At 45.1% G+C, this 19008-nt stretch overlaps 2 protein-coding genes across 5 annotated transcripts in view; both read left to right on the top strand.

Annotated features, from left to right (window-relative positions):
- The window catches only part of LOC117592458 (potassium channel subfamily T member 2), an 81930-nt gene that overhangs the window by 19326 nt on the left and 43596 nt on the right, over positions 1-19008 (top strand). For 2 of the 4 annotated variants that reach the window (XM_034286279.1, XM_034286272.1), the window contains exon 1: positions 5949-6382. The exons of the other annotated variants lie outside the window; for them this stretch is intronic. In XM_034286279.1, the coding sequence (XP_034142170.1) occupies positions 6093-6382 (290 nt within the window). In that variant the 5' untranslated portion in view covers positions 5949-6092. Of the gene's footprint in view, positions 1-5948; positions 6383-19008 lie in introns of those variants that run through there. 4 annotated transcript variants of the gene reach the window in all.
- Positions 14244-16061, top strand: LOC117592143. Its single transcript, XM_034285698.1, has one exon. The coding sequence runs from the start codon at positions 14244-14246 to the stop codon at positions 16059-16061; it is 1818 nt and encodes a 605-aa protein (XP_034141589.1).

The raw sequence follows: 19008 nt of genomic DNA, 5'->3' as shown, positions 1-19008 counted from the left end.
CTCTAAGGTCCTGGCTTACATAGCCCAGTGAATAATTTGCAAGTGGACCTTTTTTTATTTTTATATAGTTCACGGAATGGTCGTGGCCGGGGCATGCCACGAATCATATTGCAGGCAGAACTTTGTTGTCATGTTTGCCTATGTGAGGAGAGGCCCTGCAGGTATTCCGCCTTTGCTGTTGTCGTTGTCTCCGACTTGCCTTGACACATTTTGTTTTGGCCATTGCTGCTGCTCCCTGGGCTGGAATGGGTTTAGATGTGGGAGGAGGCTGCATTTGCAGCAGCAACGGCGTCGGCGGCAGTTTGTTTGCTTATCTATTTTCCCTGTTTTTTCATCACATGGACACTCCCACTTCGTGGCTGAAATTTTCAATTAGGTTTTATGGCACATTCCTCCCCGATGGTATCGATGCTGCCACTTGCCCTGTTTGCCTCCTGAATGTAACAAATTGGCCACACAATGGAGCGGAAATTTGCATACCAATTAAGGTTATTATATTTTTATTTTGGCTTTCGTTAAGCCTGGTATGCGCGCGACACTTGGCTTGTGGTTTTGTTTACTAATTTCATTTTGTGAATAATAGGTAATAGAAAAAAGATGACAAAAAGACAACAATTGCCATGAAATTTCTAAAAATCTTTTAGATTCTTTGATCTTCCATATTTCATTCAAGTTAATGCCACAAAAATCCCATAGAAGTAGATAGAAATAGAATGTGCCCCATAAAATATTCCCTTTGAAAATATTTTCCAGAGAATACCCAAATTAATATTCAATCTCGTTTCATATTTTCTTCGAATAATCGAACAAATATAATAAATTTCCAAAACTAAATTTATTGCTGGACTGAAACGAAACACTCACAAATACTTACAGCAAAGCCATAAATTAAATGTAATTGTAATTAATTTCAAAGAGGAAACGGATATGAACGCGACAAAGGGACGAGACTGCATGGAGTCGGAAAGCCGCAAAACCCTAAAAAAATAATAAACATAAAAGTAATATCGAGAGCAAACTCATATTGGATTTATCGTACGAGCATCGAAGGCAACACAGTGCCACACAAAAGGGCGAATCATAAAAGCTGTTTGAGTATGAGTAATAATTTTTTAAATTTAATTCCTCGTTTATTTGCCTGAGGCGCCGCCAGCAGTGGGGGCCGTTCAGTGACTGTGTAAGCTGTGGAAATGCCTTCAAAAGCTAAAAGGGAAAGCTTCACAAAATTGAGAAAGAGACCCGAAAGAAATCGGGTAGAAGAAAGAAGGAAATGCGGCAAAAACTTTTGTGGCTACGTGGCTGGGACCGGGACCTTTTGGCAAAGGGGAGGGGGTTTGGGGGCTGTAAAGGGATAAAACAGCCTAAGCTAATCCCCGGCTAACGGCCGTATAGCCACAGCAGAGCCTGGCAAAAGGTCGAGTTAATCTATGGTTGTGCCACACGGCAAATTGTGCCTTTCCGAGCAGCAGACACACAAACACAATGTTGGAAAATGAAATGACAAGGGAGTATATCCTAGATCGAGGCATTTGTAAACAGATACATATATTTTATATGTACTAATGTGTGCGTGAAGCATTCGGCTGTCTCACTGCAGTCGTTCCCATGCATACCAAATGAAATTCGGAAACTCAAACAAAGGCAATCGTGCATGAGTGTCGGGTGGGAAAAGTTGTAATCAAGGTATCCCTGAATCTACAGGGAACACCAGGGAACACCCGCAGCTTAACTAATTTATGGACTGTATCTCCCAACCACTTGAAGTGCAACTTTTGCGTTTAGTTAAGATATGTTTTGACCGATTTCCAGTTGCCACAGATATTCGAATTGTGGCTGTGATGCTGATTTTGTCGTACCCACATATAGATTGATGATTGTTTCATTTGCTCGACACTCTGTCATGCTGTCAGTCGAAAATGCAGAATGGAGAATGGAGAATGGCAGTGCTTCGCTTTTTCGCCATACAATTGACTAATGAACCAACGTGTCAGGGCCCATTTAATGCTGTGTGTTGTTGGGCCAACATTGATGACCTTTTGACATGGCATGGCGTTCCTTTTTTTTCTTCTGAATGTAAAGAAGAGGATTATAATAATATGTTTAGTGTTCACGACAGTTTTGTGCACTGGGAAAACTACTTTTAATTTGTTTTTGCACTGTGTTTAATGTTTAGTGCATATTAAAGATTTTAGCTACTGTCCACTTAACTGTAAATACTTAACCACAGCCATGGTCTCTGCAATCAGTTGCCCTGAGAGCTTATTTATTATTCCAAACACACACACACTTGTGCCAGACTCCCTCCGACCTCCCGCACACAAATTGATAATCCAATCATTGCCTGGTGAAGCAGCTTAACCTTTGCCTCAACTTTCTGAGCAAGAATTTGTGGCTTCTGTCTTATTCTGTCTTATTTGTGTGTGATATGCGATGACGTTTTTGCGCCATTTATGGCCATGTAAACGAGTGTACACACACGCGTAAACATTTGTATACACAGCATGGATCTGTGCCCAGCCAGAGCCGAGTCCTGATACGTTTGCTTGTGCTAAATGTATAACACAGACAACTTATCACGCTGTATTAACTCTGGCCATATCTTTTCTTGTTATGTTAGTTTCTTCGTTTTCCTGATTTTTCTGCTTTTCCTCTCCGTTTTCCCCCTCATTTCTTGTTGGACTCTGTCCAAACTCTCCACCGCCTTGCCTGGCGCTCGTCCATTATTTGTCTGTTTTATTGTAGAGAATGTTTCTTTCGTTGCCAGCGTTTTTTTTTTATATTTTAAGTAGGAGGCGAGAGGAAGTTAAGTGATTCTGCTCTAGTTACGCTCACGTTTTTGGGCCTTTAAAAGGGTTCTTTCGAAAGAGCTTTAATAAGGAAAAATTGAAGCATTTAATAGCTAATGTGCATTCAATCGGGAAAGTTGCTGCTTAACTTTTCTTTATGTTGGGCAAAGTTTTCCCCTGAGGCTGGAATATCAATAAAAGAAATCCAAAACCCGCCAAGACTTGGGGCTAAGATATGCTCCTCTTGGATTAGAGTGTAAACTCAACTTTTTTGACTTGCTAATTTTGAACTTTTCCAGGACAGGTGTGAAAATCCTCTTGAGTTTGTGGTTGCAAGTCAACTTTCGGCACTCGTATCGCTGTGCAAACAGAGACAAAGTCGAAATAAAAACTCAATTTCCGGACCACAGGAAAGTTTAACTTTTTTCCGCAGCCACAAATCAATTTTCAACAAAAATGAAAATGGTGAAGGAAAGTAAAAAGTGCAATAGAATTGTATAAAGGGAATTGAATGAGCAGGTAAAGGCAAAGCTGTTGTAAATATTTCTTGGATACTTTGACGATGAAATGCAATGGATTGTAGAATGAATGATATATTCATTTGTCAAGTTTTTATTCAACAATAAATAACTATGCAGGTGTTGCTTGGCATCTCTATTGCGATACCACTCTGAGAACACTCTGCATTACCAATTCATATTGCTGTTTATATTCTTGATGGAGATGTCATCTTCCGTTTATTGCAAGCTCGTTTCGCATCCTCTGTTACGACATGATGGAGTGACCTTATTCTACAAACCATTTGAATCCTAGAAAAGGTCAACATTTGTGTAAAAATTGAGTTCAAAGCACTGCTGATGAGGGTAGAGCAAGCGAGAGAGCAGGCACACTGCTGACAAGGTCGGTCCCTAACGAGGGAAGGGTGGAAGTTCAACTCTAAGCAAAAATTTGATGGGCTCTGGTTAAAGATAATTTCGCATCCATTCTACCCCCCCACCCCGGTTAAGCTCGTTTTGATGGTTTTAGGTCTTGGGCAAAATGTCATCCGTAGGATCAGCACAACTTCGTTTACATGAAATTTACTTCTGGCATGTGAGAATTGCTCTAGTGGCCGGAGCATATGCCAGCACAAATTGTGGCTTCGTGCTTGAGCTTTGCTTTGTTTTTTGCTCATGTTATTTATGGCCAACACAACCACACACACATTTAGTTTATTTTCCTTTTTGTTATTGCCAGGGGCCACGGGAACAATTCCCGCATGTTTACACAAGTTCTGTTTGCAAGCCGTTTTGAAAGACATTTCCTTTCGGCACCCACCAACAGCAAGTGTTCTCGCTGCCTCCTGATATTAAAAGGAAGGAAATATTGTCACATGTTTCACGCTATTTCTAGTTATTTTTAGCTGCCGCTCAGAACGGCAGTCTGCTCGTTAATTGATAAGGTCAGAAGTTTGCCCATGTGGGTCACATAGATCAGATCAGGGAATTGTTCTGAGGTCAGTTTCCGTTAATAAAGGCACAACGTTCGTAATATAAATGCTGCTACAGTGGGTTTCACAACTGTAAGGCTGCAACAGTTGTGGAATTGAATGGGAAAGTTTTCAGCTTGAGCACGATGAATCATTGAAGCAAGTAGGGAAAGTTATTGACTTGAACTTCAACAGAAATAGTAATTGATTATTTAAGCACATGCCATTCAGAGTCTCACACTTGTGAAACGCACTGTACAGTCAGCTTCTGCCTTCCTGTTTGACCATTTGGCCCGCTCCCAACGAGGGAGAGAGAGAAAACATTTGTAATCATGACCTTGCAAGTGTCACACACGTTCTCCTCCTCCATTTCCGTTTGCCCACCCTATGAGGAGACTCTCCACCAGCTCCACAGCTCTGACATAGGCTATTTAATGTCTTAGTTATGGCTAAACTCTAGCTGCCAAATCGCGTGTATAACTGGAGTTTTGTCTAAGGAAGTGGGCGTGGTGGGTCGCTGTTTGGCACCCTTTACATTTGTTAATTGGGGCACTTTGTTGGCCAAGTTAGTGCGTAGCATGCAAATGGCATCTGTTAGTTGCTGCGGCAGGAACACTTCGGGCTCTGGGCTGGGAAGTTTCTTTAAAGCTCGAATATTCCTGCACCAAGTAGCTGAAAAGAGTATCATAAAATGTTTTGCATGTACACTCGTAGCATAGAATTGCCCAAAAATAAGGACCAAAGACGAAATGTTGCACTAAAAGCTGATGCTTCGGGGGATAGAATGGCGGATGAGCAGCCCAAAAAACAATTCAATTTGGCGCCACTCACTGAATCTTCTCCACTCTCCTCACACTTTTACCCATTTAGCGAAATTGCAGCTCATTGTCTGTGTGTGTGTGTGTGTGTGTATGTGTGTGGGTGGGTGTGTCTCGTTTGGAAATTTGTTTTTCATTATGCTGATGACGAGCGTCGTTTTTCATGACGCGCCTCAACTAATTTTCTCATTCCAAATTCCACTTAGCCCTGAGGCATTTTTATTTGGGTAACAAATAAAATTGAATAACAACTTTGTAACAAGTTAACAAAAGGAACTAAAAGAATTAATAAATAAAGAATTTGTTAGAGAATTTGAACTGCAAATGTGTGGAGTGTGCATGCCATACAAAATAAAGCACAAAATGGGGTAAAGTAGGGTACCTACAGGGTATCAGTTCTGCACATTTCTACAGTGGCCCACCATCAAATTAGTCTTTAATATTTATTAAGTATTCTTATATGAACATCTACAATATTCAGGGACTCTGATTGATTGAGTGGTTGCCTGATTGATCATCTAGATAGTTGAACTTTAAGCTATGACAATTTCGGCGTGTTGCATGCTGCACGCTGCATGTCTGTGCCATCAATTAGCCAGACCACGAGTGTGTTGCCATTTATCAATGTCAGAGAGAGAGAGAGAGAGACATACAGCCACAATTGTTTGTGCTGATTGTGCTTAATGAAGTGTTCGGATATGTCATGAGCCCCAGACAATAAACAAGTGTTTGGTTTTTTTTTTTCGCCAAGTCCCTGCATGGCAGGGTTGCAGATGCAATTAACGCCACATTCCGAGGCGACACCCTCAGCCAGCGAACAAAACGACAGCAGCAAATGATCAGTGCAGTGCGAATGCCAGTGAAAAGTGCAAGTGCAAGTGCCAGTGCGAGTACCAGTGCCAGTGAAGATCGAGACCATCCGAAATGATGTAGAGCCACACATCTATCTGATAAGGGTATAGTCGGACCGAATCCTGCACATATCCCACACGCGACACGCACTCCACACGCGCAAAGGAAATGACACACAAGCTCCAAGCGAGCTACACAGCACTGGCCATGTCGGAGGATAACCAAACCTGCAGCTACTCGATGCCTTCGATAGCATCCCCCAGCCACCAGAATCAGAATCAGAATCGTCTTCATCGGAATGTGAATTTCAACGAGGAGCTGAATGATTTGGCCGGCTATCCGGCCCAACAGCTGCCCGCGACAGCCGTGCGGCGCTTCTCCAAGTCCATCTTCCAGCGGCCTCGCTCCATGTCCGTGTGGAGTGACATAAGCCGCAGCAGTATGCGTCTGGATGAAAGGTGAGTGAGAGAGCAGGGACCGAGCTGTCGCCTCCTCCTGTCTGCCTGCGGCAGCCTTTGGCATAAGGATTTATGTGTTCATGGGCTGATTGCGTGTGCAGAAAATCTACATAAATATTTGCTTTCATCTGGGTTAAGTGCCTCCCTACCTCGACAAAGGGGAGTATTCTCCTGAGCGCAGCTATCTGCAGGTGCAGGCAACGAACGTGACCCAAAATCAAGTAGCACACGCCGCAGACTCAACCGATTAACAAGCTTATACATGCGAGTCTGAGATTATGTAAAGTATTCAATCATTTTCACACAAAATCGATTGAAAAGACACACCATGTGGCATGTGGACATGCCATTCCTTTCCCTAATGGCTGGTCAGAGATAAATATTTGCTGTTTTTGTGTATTTACATAGATACATTTGTGTACATACATAAATGGGTGTACGTACATGAAACATACATAAATACATCATAAATTGCTGCCTGCAATGTTAACACATGTATCTGAATAATCTTATTTTAGCTTAGCAGACAATTAATTTATAATTGTTTCCCATAAATATAGACACATTAAACTTGAACAGCTTGCCGATAGGCCATGTGCCGTGGCCATTAAATCAAGTTCCAGTGCGTAACAGGACACCCACAAAGGCACAAAGTGTCTGGTGCCCCCGAAGCACCAGTTTAATTTAGTTTAAGGACTTTGACTTTTATTAGACTGTTGTGGAGTTTTGTCTGTGATTATTGCTTGCACAGCAGCAGCTTCAGTAAGCGTTAGCTTCAATTGAAAGTTTTCAGCCCCCCATGGAAATTCAATTCCATTTGAAGCAAGTTCCATTTCCCTTTTGCTACGGCTCCCAATTTATACATAGTTTGACCTGAGTCAATCCATTCATAATTCAAACAGCACTTGCCACCGGCACATGCAACAATTGTTTAATTTTGTGGCTAGTGTGCACTTTTGTGATGGAGGCAGCAGGAACAGAAAATGTTGAATGGAAAATATGTTTTTGTCGGCTGTTGCAAGGGAAGGAATATTGTGGGTGCCACAAAGGACACGAGGCCCAAGGCCACTCTGTGTATTCGACAGGGTCTGTGACAGTCAACAGCTCGGCACGTTTTGCTGGGCCAACTTCTGCGGCTTGGCTTGGCCCTGCCTGCAGTTCGGGCCAATTTGCGGCATCTACCACTCAGCAGCAGGAGACGGCACTCCTCAGTAATCCCCCATGCTCCCCCCACCTGTGTGTGCCAATTAGCGTAAATAACTCAATTATGCTGGGACTGCTTTCTTTTCGTGGGTGCTGCTCGTACAATGCAGATGGTCCTGGCACCTTGCATCGACACTTTCTTGATTGGCGATTATGCTGGGTGTAAGTCATCTTGGTAATTGCCCTGACCCTGCAAGGACATTGATTTTTCTTGGACTTGAAACGTTTATATCCCTTAATTAGAGTACGTCTAGCTTTAATATCTAATGCCCATTTAATGTGTGCGAGCGAGTAATGGAAATGAATGACTTTCTCTCCACTAATCGCACTGCAAGCGACTTGAAGGTTTTTATAAATGAATTTTTGGTCTTAGAACTCGTGCCGTTGACCACTTAAATGATTGTTTAACAGCTTCCCCAACTCTCGAATGACTCGTTTATGCCATTTTATTGCTCCTAGGAATCTTCTAACAATGGCCCCATAAAAGCAAGCACAGAAATCAGCCACCCTCTCCGAACAACACCTCGCGTATATCAGGAGCTATTGAAGAGCATTAAGAGCTTTTGGTCTTGAACCACGCCCACCTTTAGCACACATGCATGCCGCCTGGCTTGACTCTTGTTTCATTTTCTCTATATTTTCTCTTACTCTTTGCAGGTGAGTGGAGTGCTTTAGTCTATGGCCGAAGAAAGATTTGTTGTTTGCCCTTGGGCAACCGTTGGTACGTATGAATAATGATTCTGGATTATATATTCAATGGGGTAAATGTACCGTGTACCGTGTCCATCTGAGGGGAAAACTGCTCGGTCTATATCTACATCTTACTCTCTCATTCCTGTGCCCATTCCTTATTCCGGAGTAATGTTAAGTGGTTATTCCCATACTCGCCCACATGGTCTCTGCTATGTTGGCAGCATTTTTACATATATGACTACTTATAGTCACTCATAAAGTAATCATAAAGAATGCCGCAAATCAACACGACTGAGGGAATGAAACGATGTCTTCCCTTTGGGGCTTCCTTGCAGGTGTATCAGGTGCGCTCCGGCTCGTATCCTGCCAAGCATTTCGTTACGTCTTCCGTGTGCTATCGAATTCTGCGAGTATATAAATGTACACAAATGTGTGTAGATATTTACGTGCATTTTATGCTTATGTTGTGCCATCTGGAATGAAACAAAATGTATTTCCTTCCCTCACATGTGTGTGTGTGTGACTTCTAATTGTGTTTTACGTGTGCGAACGGTTACCTTGACTGTTTGTACCCCGCGCTCGTACTTGTTGAGGGTATGTAGTGTTCTCAATCGGGATCGACTAGCGAGCAAACGAAAACGTTAAAACTAAAATTAAGTGCATGAAAAAGAAAGCGTTTCGTTGGATTCTGCGTTCCTAAATGGGTTAAGGCTTACCAAAAATAAAAATAAAACGATTCCACTGCTTTTCCTTGAGAGAATTTACAAAAGAAAACTCCGCACAAAGGTACGATCCATTCGAAACATATTTTGTGTAGCTTTGGGTACATCATAAAAATTTATTCCAGCCATTCCCAGCCTGTTTCCATTCATTTGGCCATCAAATTTACCACAGCTGAAAGTGGATTTTTGGTTTGAATATTATAAAGCAGAATGTGTGCCTGTTTGTGTGTGTGCTCATACGGAAATTGGTTGCACTCTCATTCGTATTTTTGTTTGAATAGCAAAGACACTTCATTCATTGCCAAACTCGAATGCCGAATGGCTTATGTGTTCAGCATTCAGCCTCATCTCTACTGTTTTTTTATGAACTTCTTTATGCAATAAGCTAGTTTATTGAAAGCAAACTCGATCAATTGTCATTATGATGGGGGCAAGGCCACATCAACGCAAGAAAGTTTGCCCTTATTGCCACCTCACTGAATCCCTCTCCATTCAAGCATTGCGCTACTCAAAACCACAAGGATAAAGCCATTGCAATGCTTTTATTGCGTACAATAACCGGCTAGTATTATGTGGAGCGTGGCACGTTGCGTCATAAGATTTCATTAAGAGATTAATGCACATTTCCATGGCATTTGCAGGAGCACACAGGAATGTGCAACAAGTTCTGAGCAGCAGAAATTTAAACATTAGCTGGATTTTTAAATGAATTTCCACAGTTTGCAGCGCGGTGGTCAGGTGGCGTGCGTGTCTTAAATTCATTAGTCGAAAGTCGTCAGGCAGCCAACAGGAGGACAAGTTGCTTTCGCTGAAATTAGCAATTAGGCTGGAGTGCGCCCGCATATGCAATGGGCTGAAGGCCATCGAGGTCATCTGAGGTTAAGCCCCAGCCAGTGCGATGTGTGCCCAAGCAGGCTGTGGCCCCTAATGGGGGCCGTCGCACATGTTTCCAATTCGCCATTCGGTCCATTCTTCCGCTCTCTCTTGCTCTCACTCCTCTCACTCTCTTTGCAGCCCTCTTGCATTGCTCTTCAAGGGGACCCAACCACGTGTTCGTGCTGCTTATCCTTTGAGCTTGTTATTCGCAAGAAACACACACACGGAAGGCAAGAGGCAGCTAGCGAGAGCGAGAGAGCCAAAGCTTTCACCACGCGAGTGTAGTTGTTGCTGTTGGAGTTGAGCTTTTTTGTAGACTTGTACTCTCTCGGGCCAGCCCAACTGTCGGACTTTGACGTCAGGTGTCTCTGTGACGATTTTTTGCTGCCGAATTCTAATGTAGTTGCCATGTAGCCGCAATGAGTAGAAATAAAGTTCAAATGAATCCTAGAGACTGCTGACAGGAGAATAAACAGGAAAGGAATAAATTGCCTGCTAATTTCGAACAAAATTTAATTGCGATTTCAAATAGTTTGCTAGTGTTCTAGGATATTATGATATCCCAACACTGTCGAATTATTCGTAAAAGGGGAGAATTACCTGCTGTAAACGGCATTGAGCTGCTTATGGCCATAATAATGATGATGATGACATCAACAACAGGCAGTAACTGAAGCTGTTGTCCACCCGGACTGCCCCACAAACAGAACCCAACAGAATCATTCCCATCATCTGGCCGCATGCCCGTGCCCGTGCCCATGCCCATTGCCTTCCCCCAACATTACATCCTTTGGGCGACAGCAACAACGATTAAGATGCAAAGTGAATATTAGTATGTTAACACACTTTTGCCCCCCCCACCACCACCCCCTGTAGAACCAAAGTTTGCTGTCACCGGTTGGACTCCCTTCCACTTGACTTGACTTGGAGCAGCTGCTGCTGCCGCTTGTTGTGTTGTGTGTGCCTGCCCCAAACTGGCATGTCTTGCCCCTTCTCTGGTGGCCCGAGTGCTCGGCTTGAGTGGCCATCCAGCTGCGTGCTCTTGCCGGCGACCTCTGTGCTTGGCATTCGTAATGAAATTCAGCAAAGGAACGGAGTGGAGAGGAGAGTGGAATGCTCCTCCAGCTAACCCTACGAGTCGAGAGTCGCTACGAATTGATTTATTGGCTCAGCCTCCGACTTGGGCGAATATCTGTTTGGTTTTTGTCCCCTTTTGTTGGTTGACATTTACTGCTATTTACAATTGCGGTTAAATGTTCGGCTTTAATCATTTCATGCCACAAGCAAGCGCATTGCGGTTGCCGCCCCACCTGTTGCAGCATCGAAATTTAATTAGAGGCTCGAAAATGATTTGCGGTCGTTGACAAGTACACGTCTCTCCCCCTCTCTCCCACTCTCCTCTCGCATGGCAGTGATTCTCTTTTTCGACTTGCGAATTTGTTGGACGGGCCTCGCAGTCATAAATAAACGTTAATTACCCTCTGAGGTTGTCTGGTGTCGTCTGCCTGCCTGTCCGTCCGTCCAGTCATGCCTCAATCAAGCGCGAATTATGTGCGAAACTCGGAAAAACGTTGCCGCTGCAGCTAACAGTGCTACCAAACACCAAAAGTTAACACTGCCAACATGCTAACAGTTTCGGTAAAAGTAATGTCCGGGGCAGAGCAAAGCTTTGAGAGCTTTTCGTTCACATTGTAGCCTCGCTGCATATCCTCCTGTAACAGTTCTCTGTTTGCTGGGGGGGGGGGGGGGGGGGGGGGGGGGGTGGGGGACTACGACGACCAGCGTTAACAGTGGCTTCCTCGGCTTTGGGGTCGGTAGCGCATTACACAATGGGAGCCGCTTTCGGCTGTCAGTTTGTTTTTACACTTTGCACATGAAACATGTGATTTCCCTCGAACGCTCCTCAACAAAGCCAGAGTTTTCTTTAGCGAATTTCCCCCCTCTCTAAGCAAAGTGTGACAGAGATAGAGAGAGAGAGAGAGAGAGAGAGAGTGAGAGTGAGTGACTGACTGAGTGTGTGTTTGTGTGTGTCAGTGTGCGTGCGTGTACATTCGTGAGTGTGGTCCAGTCGGTCGTGTCGGTGAAATTTTCAAAAAGCGAAAGATTTTTCCAACGGAAATCACTCGAGCCGAGCCGAGCCGAGCTGAGCTCTGAGCTGAGCGCAGCGCTAATTAAAATTGAATCAAGCAAATAGAAAATGCAAAAAGGGAGTGAAATGTTTGGCGTAATTACGCTTGAATTTACTTAGGCGCATTGATTAGTTAATAATTGAGCGCACAGAGTCTCTCTCTCACCACACAGAGTAACATTTCGGCCATTCGATTCTCCACTGGCGCTATAATTCGAAACCCACAATACGCATTGTGTCACATAAATCTTCGAGCAGACTACATTGTGAGTTTATTTTCTCATCTGCACTGCTGGCACACACAAAAAACGTATGGGATGATGCCACCATAAATCAATAATAAGCGAAGCGCAAATTAAATATTTAGACCCTGGATGTGAAATGGGTTGGTGGGTACACAAGTGGTCATAAAATTTCCGTGCGAATTTGTTGCTGTCGTGAGTGCATAAATAAGTAAGGCGGAGAGCAGCCCTGTTTGTGTGCAGTGTGACCAGTCAGTTGACCCGTAAGCCGTTACTTATACCGGGACAGCACAGCAACTGTCCGTGGAGCAGCTCTTACCGAAATCAAGCCGAAAGTTCAAAAAGTTCCTCGTCAAATTTATTGCAAATGCCGCGCTCGCGCACTCTGCCGTCCTCTGGGCATCGTTGTGCCACAAGAACAACAGTTGCCGCAATAAAAATCTACAGAAAACACACATGAAATCATAAACACCCGTGCCCCCACCCACTACACACACACACACGCACACAGACTCCCCCCACTCTGTATCCGACTCAGACGTGCGGAAGAAGGGGCCAAAGGTACGTACGTCCATAGTTGGTGTGGTGTGGCCCAGAACCGACCCTCCGCCGTCGACTCAAGTGTGCAATCGAAAGTGAATCCACATCCGTGCCGCATCCGCTTTGGATAGACGTGGAATTGTTGTCTTAACCAATTCGCTTTTTCTCTTCTATCTTTCGTGGTATTTCCATTGGGTTTCCTTTTCCTTTGCCTTTGCCTTTGCCTTTGCCGGCCTCTTGTTTACTTTGTTTTCTCGACGTGGATAATTTTGTATATCAATAAAACTCGTATGCCAGTGTGTATATAAGTAGATATTTATTTGGGCTTGGCCCTGCCTGCACTCAAGGATCCTCGATGGGGCGAATAGAATAATCGTTGGCGGTTAGAAATAAAAATATTATTATCGAAAAAAGGTGGCAAAGAACGTAGCTGGATTTCGATATGAACGATGATCGAAGAAGCCGAAGGTAAAGGGGTTAAATTAGAGTTATTTTATCTGTGGGTCTTCCCCGCTCTTCTGTGTTGACTCGGGAATGAGCCAACGACATTTTGGTGTGCCTTAAATATGAAATACATTTTATTATAAGTATTTCATTTGAAATGCATAACTATAAAGTAAACTTTCTGCTTACACTTTGCACTTCTGGAATGTGCTTTTAGTCCACTTTTGTCCGGCTGTAGCCATTTTAGTTTGTCTGTTGTCTAAACAAAACCACAGCCATGTCAACGGGGGGGAGTTTTGTTTTGTTTTGTTTTGTGGTTCTTGTTGCATTTGACATTATGCGCATTAAATGCGCTCGAAATGCTTCATTTCCTGCTGCTTCTTGTCCACCTCTGCTCCAGCAGGCAAAGAGTGACACGGACAATGATAATAGGGCCGGGCAGGCCCGGAAGTGTTGGTAAGCAGGAGACATGAGACAGAGGTAGACAGCTGCCAAAGCGCTTTGTAAATTATGTCGTTGAGAGGAGCCGGGAGGGGGCTTCAACTCGAGTGAGTTGAGTTTTGTGGGGAAAAGTAACCGAGAGTAGAGAGGCATGGCAGGACATAAACATGTGTATGAAAGTTTCCGACTTTCATCGCTGATTCACCCACCAAGGAGGGAGGAACTGTGTGCCTCTCAGCCTTTAATTAAATATACAGCAAAATACCGAAATTGTGCCACACAGAAAGCAACTCGAATTTAATATTCATGCTAATTTGAATAACAAAACGCAGTTCGCGGCTGCGGCTGCGGCTGCGGCTCCGGCTCCGGCTGCGAGCGAGTCAACAGAAGTGCGTATACGTAATTTTCGCTTAGAGCAGGAACTTTGATTGCGGGGTTTGAAAGCACTTTAGATTAAAGTGAGATTTAAAATGGAATTGCACACGACGGAGATCTCAAAAAGATATTTCCCAGAAGCACAGAGTTTAGTTCGCAGTTAAGTTCCAAAAGTCAGCGAAGTTGGGTGGTTCATCATGCAGGGAATTCCAGCCATGCTTGGGCTGCTCCTCAGTGCAACGGTAGCCTCTGTCGACCAGCTTAAATTTCTACACGACACCCTGGAGTCGGTGCACAAGGAAATGTACATTTCCACACTACTCGTGATGCAGCGTCACCAGAGACAATCGGCCCCGGACCCGCTGCAGCCATTCTATCCGCTCGCCTGGCCCACGCTTCGGATCGACAAAGGCCCTAGCGTTGAGATTACCAGAGAGACCACGTACAAGAGACCGGCACTGGCCCTGGTGTACATGGACGCCTACGAGGATACCGTGCTACTGGATGCCCTGGCCGAGAGCTTCAATGACATGCGAGTGACAAGGATTGTGATTTGGCTGCGTGTCCCGGTGTCGGAGCAGTTGCTTGCAACGATCTGTCAGCAGGCGACTGAGCACAGTTTCCTCAATCTTCTGGTACTGGAAGGAACTACCAGCGCCCATCGCCTACAGCCATTTCCGCGTGCGCACTTTCAATCGATTCAAATTCAAATGAGTCCGCATAAAATCTTTCCCATTCCGTGGCTCAACTTTCAGGGCAGGGAGGCCAAGACACAAGTCTCCCTTAGGCCGCCGCAAAGCTTCTACTGGAAGGATCCTCTCACCGGTGGCGAGAGGTGCAGTGGCTACATCTACAGCCTGATGAGGACCTTCGCAGAGAAGCGCAACATCAGCCTGGTACTGCTGCAGGATACGGCTGGTGAGGCCGAAATGGATTGGACAACGGAGCTGAACGAGACTATTCGAGGGGGGGATCTGGACTTGCCTATGACTGGGCATTTCGCCAACTTGAGGGGTCCCAATCAGAGTCGGATTAACGCCTTGGTCGGAATAATAACCATCACGATAGCCGTTCCCTGCGGGCAGGAGCTGAGGCTGGGTGACTTATTCATTTCCATTTGTGTCCCGACAATGATTCCTTATATGCTGGTGAACTACCTGTGCTTTACAGTGGCGGAGAGCCTGCTGGGTGCAATCTACAATATCTGGGCCCACAGGCGTCGCCGATTCAGATGCATAAATATGTTACTCAACCTTCGGGTCCTGCGAAGTATTCTGGGTATGGCCGGAGAGCTCCCGTTGAGGCATCGGACTGCCACCGCTTTGGGACAGCTCGTCGTGTGTATGTCTTACGCCGGTTTCCTGACAGCGACATTGTTTGGGGCCCATCTGAGCACTCTGCTGACCATGTCTCCCCAGTACCGACACATCCACACGATCAAGGAGCTGCGCGACAGCAACCTGACCGTTGTCTTCAACAGAATGAGCCTCAGCGTGATCACCCAGAAGGTGGATCCCGATTTCGTGAGCAGCCAGCTGCCCAATGTCCAGCTCATGCTGGTTAAAGATCAAATGGATCTGGTCACTAGTCTGAACACGAGCTACGCCTACCAGGTATTCGCCTACTCCCACGATACCTTATGGTCTGCGCAGCATCACTCCATCCGCCGGGCTCTGTGCAAGTCCCGCCACCTGGATCTCATCAGAGACATTCCGTACAGCATTGTTCTCCAGCAGAACTCCGTCTATGGCCTGGCATTAGCACACTTTGTGGACTGGACCTGGTCTGCCGGCCTCTTGGCCCACTGGTACAGTCACGCGGTTCACGATATGAGCTATTCCAGCATTGGCCCACATCGCTACTTACCACAGCCGATCGGAGCGAGGCCCATAGCTCTACAAGATTACAAAACAGGGTGGACTCTGCTCGGTGCGGGCTGTCTGCTGGCAGTTTGCGTTTTCATTGCCGAGTTGCTAGTGGCTCGAAGAAGGGCTCGAATCGTTGGCAGAAACTAAACTCGTAATGGCCCCATTGTACGCTGCTATCTGTCTACTTACACGTTTCTGCCTGCAATATTTATGTATTTCATAATTGCTTGAATAAATGCTCACACAAATGAAGTTCGAGGCGCTCTGAAGTCGGAATCATTCCGCTCCTCTGACTTTTATCAAAGACTGACTCTGCCATAAACGAGAATCAAATGACATATGTGACGATATCCCAGGCATTTCTGATGGCAACGTGGGGAGGCAGCGCCACAGCCAAGAACTTCTGAAACAAATTCTGGGAACAAAGCATGAAGAGAGCAGATGGGTAGAGTCCTTCCTCATGCCAGCCAACCTTGACCGCAATGCGGTTCTATTTCTTGTTCGGGATTTTGGGTGTGCGACAATTAATTATCGCATAATAAATGTGTATTGATGATATTGATGAGCCGGGCCGAGTCCTGCGGCAGTCGGTTAAATGCAATTAGGGATAACGTGGACAGTCGTCGAACACGCCAACAATCAACAATCGACTGACGTCAGTAAACGAAAATTGGGAAGGAAATATACAAGGCGGCAGGCAAACACACCATTGAACGAGCACACAGACGGGAACGGGGCACACATGGCACACGTGACGTGTGTCTGTTTCCCCCCACTACCCATCAGGAGGGGGTTTAAGTTCTCAGCTTACTTCATGCCCAGGATAGCGGCAAAGGCAACGGCTACGGCAACGGCAACGGCGACTTAACGAGTAGAGGAACAGTATACCTCGCCAGAAAGGTTACGTTTCATGGAGGCTGCTGCTTGCTTTATCATTTAATTAAAATTTAAATTGTTACCGAGGCCCGCAGAGGAAAGAAACAATTTTGTTCTCATATAACTATGGTCGGCGGCACCCACTTCCCCCCCCCCACTTTGTCCCTTTTTTGTACATTTTTTGTATGTGGCATACAATTTGCATTTTTGCTGTTTGCATTTGTCAGATTGTTATTCTGTGGGTGTGTGTGATTTTCTCCCAGGGGAAGAAGAGCCCACACGAAATGGCCGCCTCGCATGTCAATCCCCAGCCAAAGGAGTGCAGAAGTGTGCCTGTTCAATGGGTGTTGCGGCAAAGCAAACCACACGATAATCATTAGATAGGAACATAGAAACGATCTGTACATTAAGGCAAAGAAATATTATTCATTATTCATTATCCACCCTCCTGTTTCTGTTCAACGCAAATTGCAACAATGAAATATAAATTGCTGAGCATTAAATTGAGTGCACATCCCATTTGGAGGCACATTTGCTGTTGGTCAATTTGTCTGCCAAAATGTGCCGCAACAGCAAAGGGTCGGTGGTGTGTGCCACTTGACCTGAGCTGGGCAGCAAGCCGACCAAAAACTAATTTGATGCAGAAATTCTGTATGCTTCAACTGTGATGCAGACTGACTGGCCAAGAGCATGCATGAAAGAGTGTGAAATGCAAAGAGCCCCACGGCCCATGGCAGCCACTGGTTCTGCCTCCGGCGTGCCAGGAAAAACTTCACTTGAAGTTCAAATATTTGCCTGCCACACAGCCACTGACTGCTCCGCCCAGACGCTGTACGCCACAGCACTGGGATATTAAGTACAAAAGGCAACAGGACACTGCAACTGAAGTCAAATAAAACCAAAGAAGAGAGAGCTAGAGAGAAAGAGAGTGGGGAAAAAAATGGCGGCAAAAAGCTTAAAGAGTCAAGCGAGGGAAAAAATTGCATCAATTATCAGCTGGGGAAAATGTAATTGGAAACTGGCTACAAAAGCGAGCTTAAGGATATATCAAGATTTTATTATGCTTTGACCATCCCGCTCAACGTTCGCCTCTCGCCTCGTAAATTTACAGCTGACAGCACTCCATGCCAAAAGGGTACGAGGAGACTTTGGCTTGGGGCAGGACCAGGCAAAGTGCAGGGCAGCAACAGAAGACTGACTGGGAGGGAAGGATAGGATAGCCTTCTGATGGACTATCCAGCGACTGTCAGGCTCGATTCTGTTTTCCTATTGCAAATAAACAGACAGACAAACTACTAACAGTATTTTGACACATTGCCACAAGGGCCGAGGAGGGGCAAATGGAGCGATGGACGGACGGGCTGTCATCGTGTAGCTTGTTCATATTTTACAATTGCACGGCCTGACAATCCCTTTTATGTGGTGCAGCGAACGAACAAAACGTTACATCAGATTACAGAAAAACCTGCTAAAACTTCCACGAACTGCTGCCATAAAGCGACTTTTGCTTTTGTATGTCATCTAGCTGCTTCTGGTTCTGCTGGAATTTTATTTGAATGATGTCATTGCAGGAATTGTTCGCTTTTTAACCTTTGCACACTTTATTCCTTTGTACTTCTGTTCCCTTTGAGACGCTCTGAGTGGCAAGACACAGAGAGAGAGAGAGAGAAGAGCATCGTATCACAGAATTCTCTAAAATATATATAGGGCAGAATTTATATACATACAACTCGTATGGGTCGTGGTTGCTGCGGTGGCTTTTGTGCGAGTTGAATTTACATGGAATTTAATTGCATTGCCTGGCGAAGCGTATTAAGATGGCTACTGTCACTCTCACTGCCACTGCCACTGCCACTGCCACTGCCATTGCACTTCAATTAAATCAACACATTGATTTAATTAAATTTCAACCATTCTGCGAGCTTCTGAGTAACCGTATTCCCCTTTTTCGGGCTCGGACCTGGGCTGTGGCTCTGGCTGTGGTCCGAGTTCAATTAAAAATGCCATCGATATGCGATAATTTATGCAGCACGGTGAGATCTCCCGGCGAACAACTCTTTAATACATTGCTTGATGCTTGATGAAATGAGGATAAATATTTTCAAGTGGCTGTCTGGAAGTTTATTCAAATTATGTGATACGGAACACTCCTGATGTGCTCTTGTTGACACGGCAAATGGTGGCTCCATTAGGCAGCATTCACACATGCGAAGGCACT

Source organism: Drosophila guanche, unplaced genomic scaffold (genome assembly GCF_900245975.1).
Source record: "Drosophila guanche unplaced genomic scaffold, DGUA_6, whole genome shotgun sequence".
Lineage (NCBI taxonomy): Eukaryota > Metazoa > Arthropoda > Insecta > Diptera > Drosophilidae > Drosophila > Drosophila guanche.
This window is presented reverse-complemented; position numbering and strand designations above follow the sequence as displayed.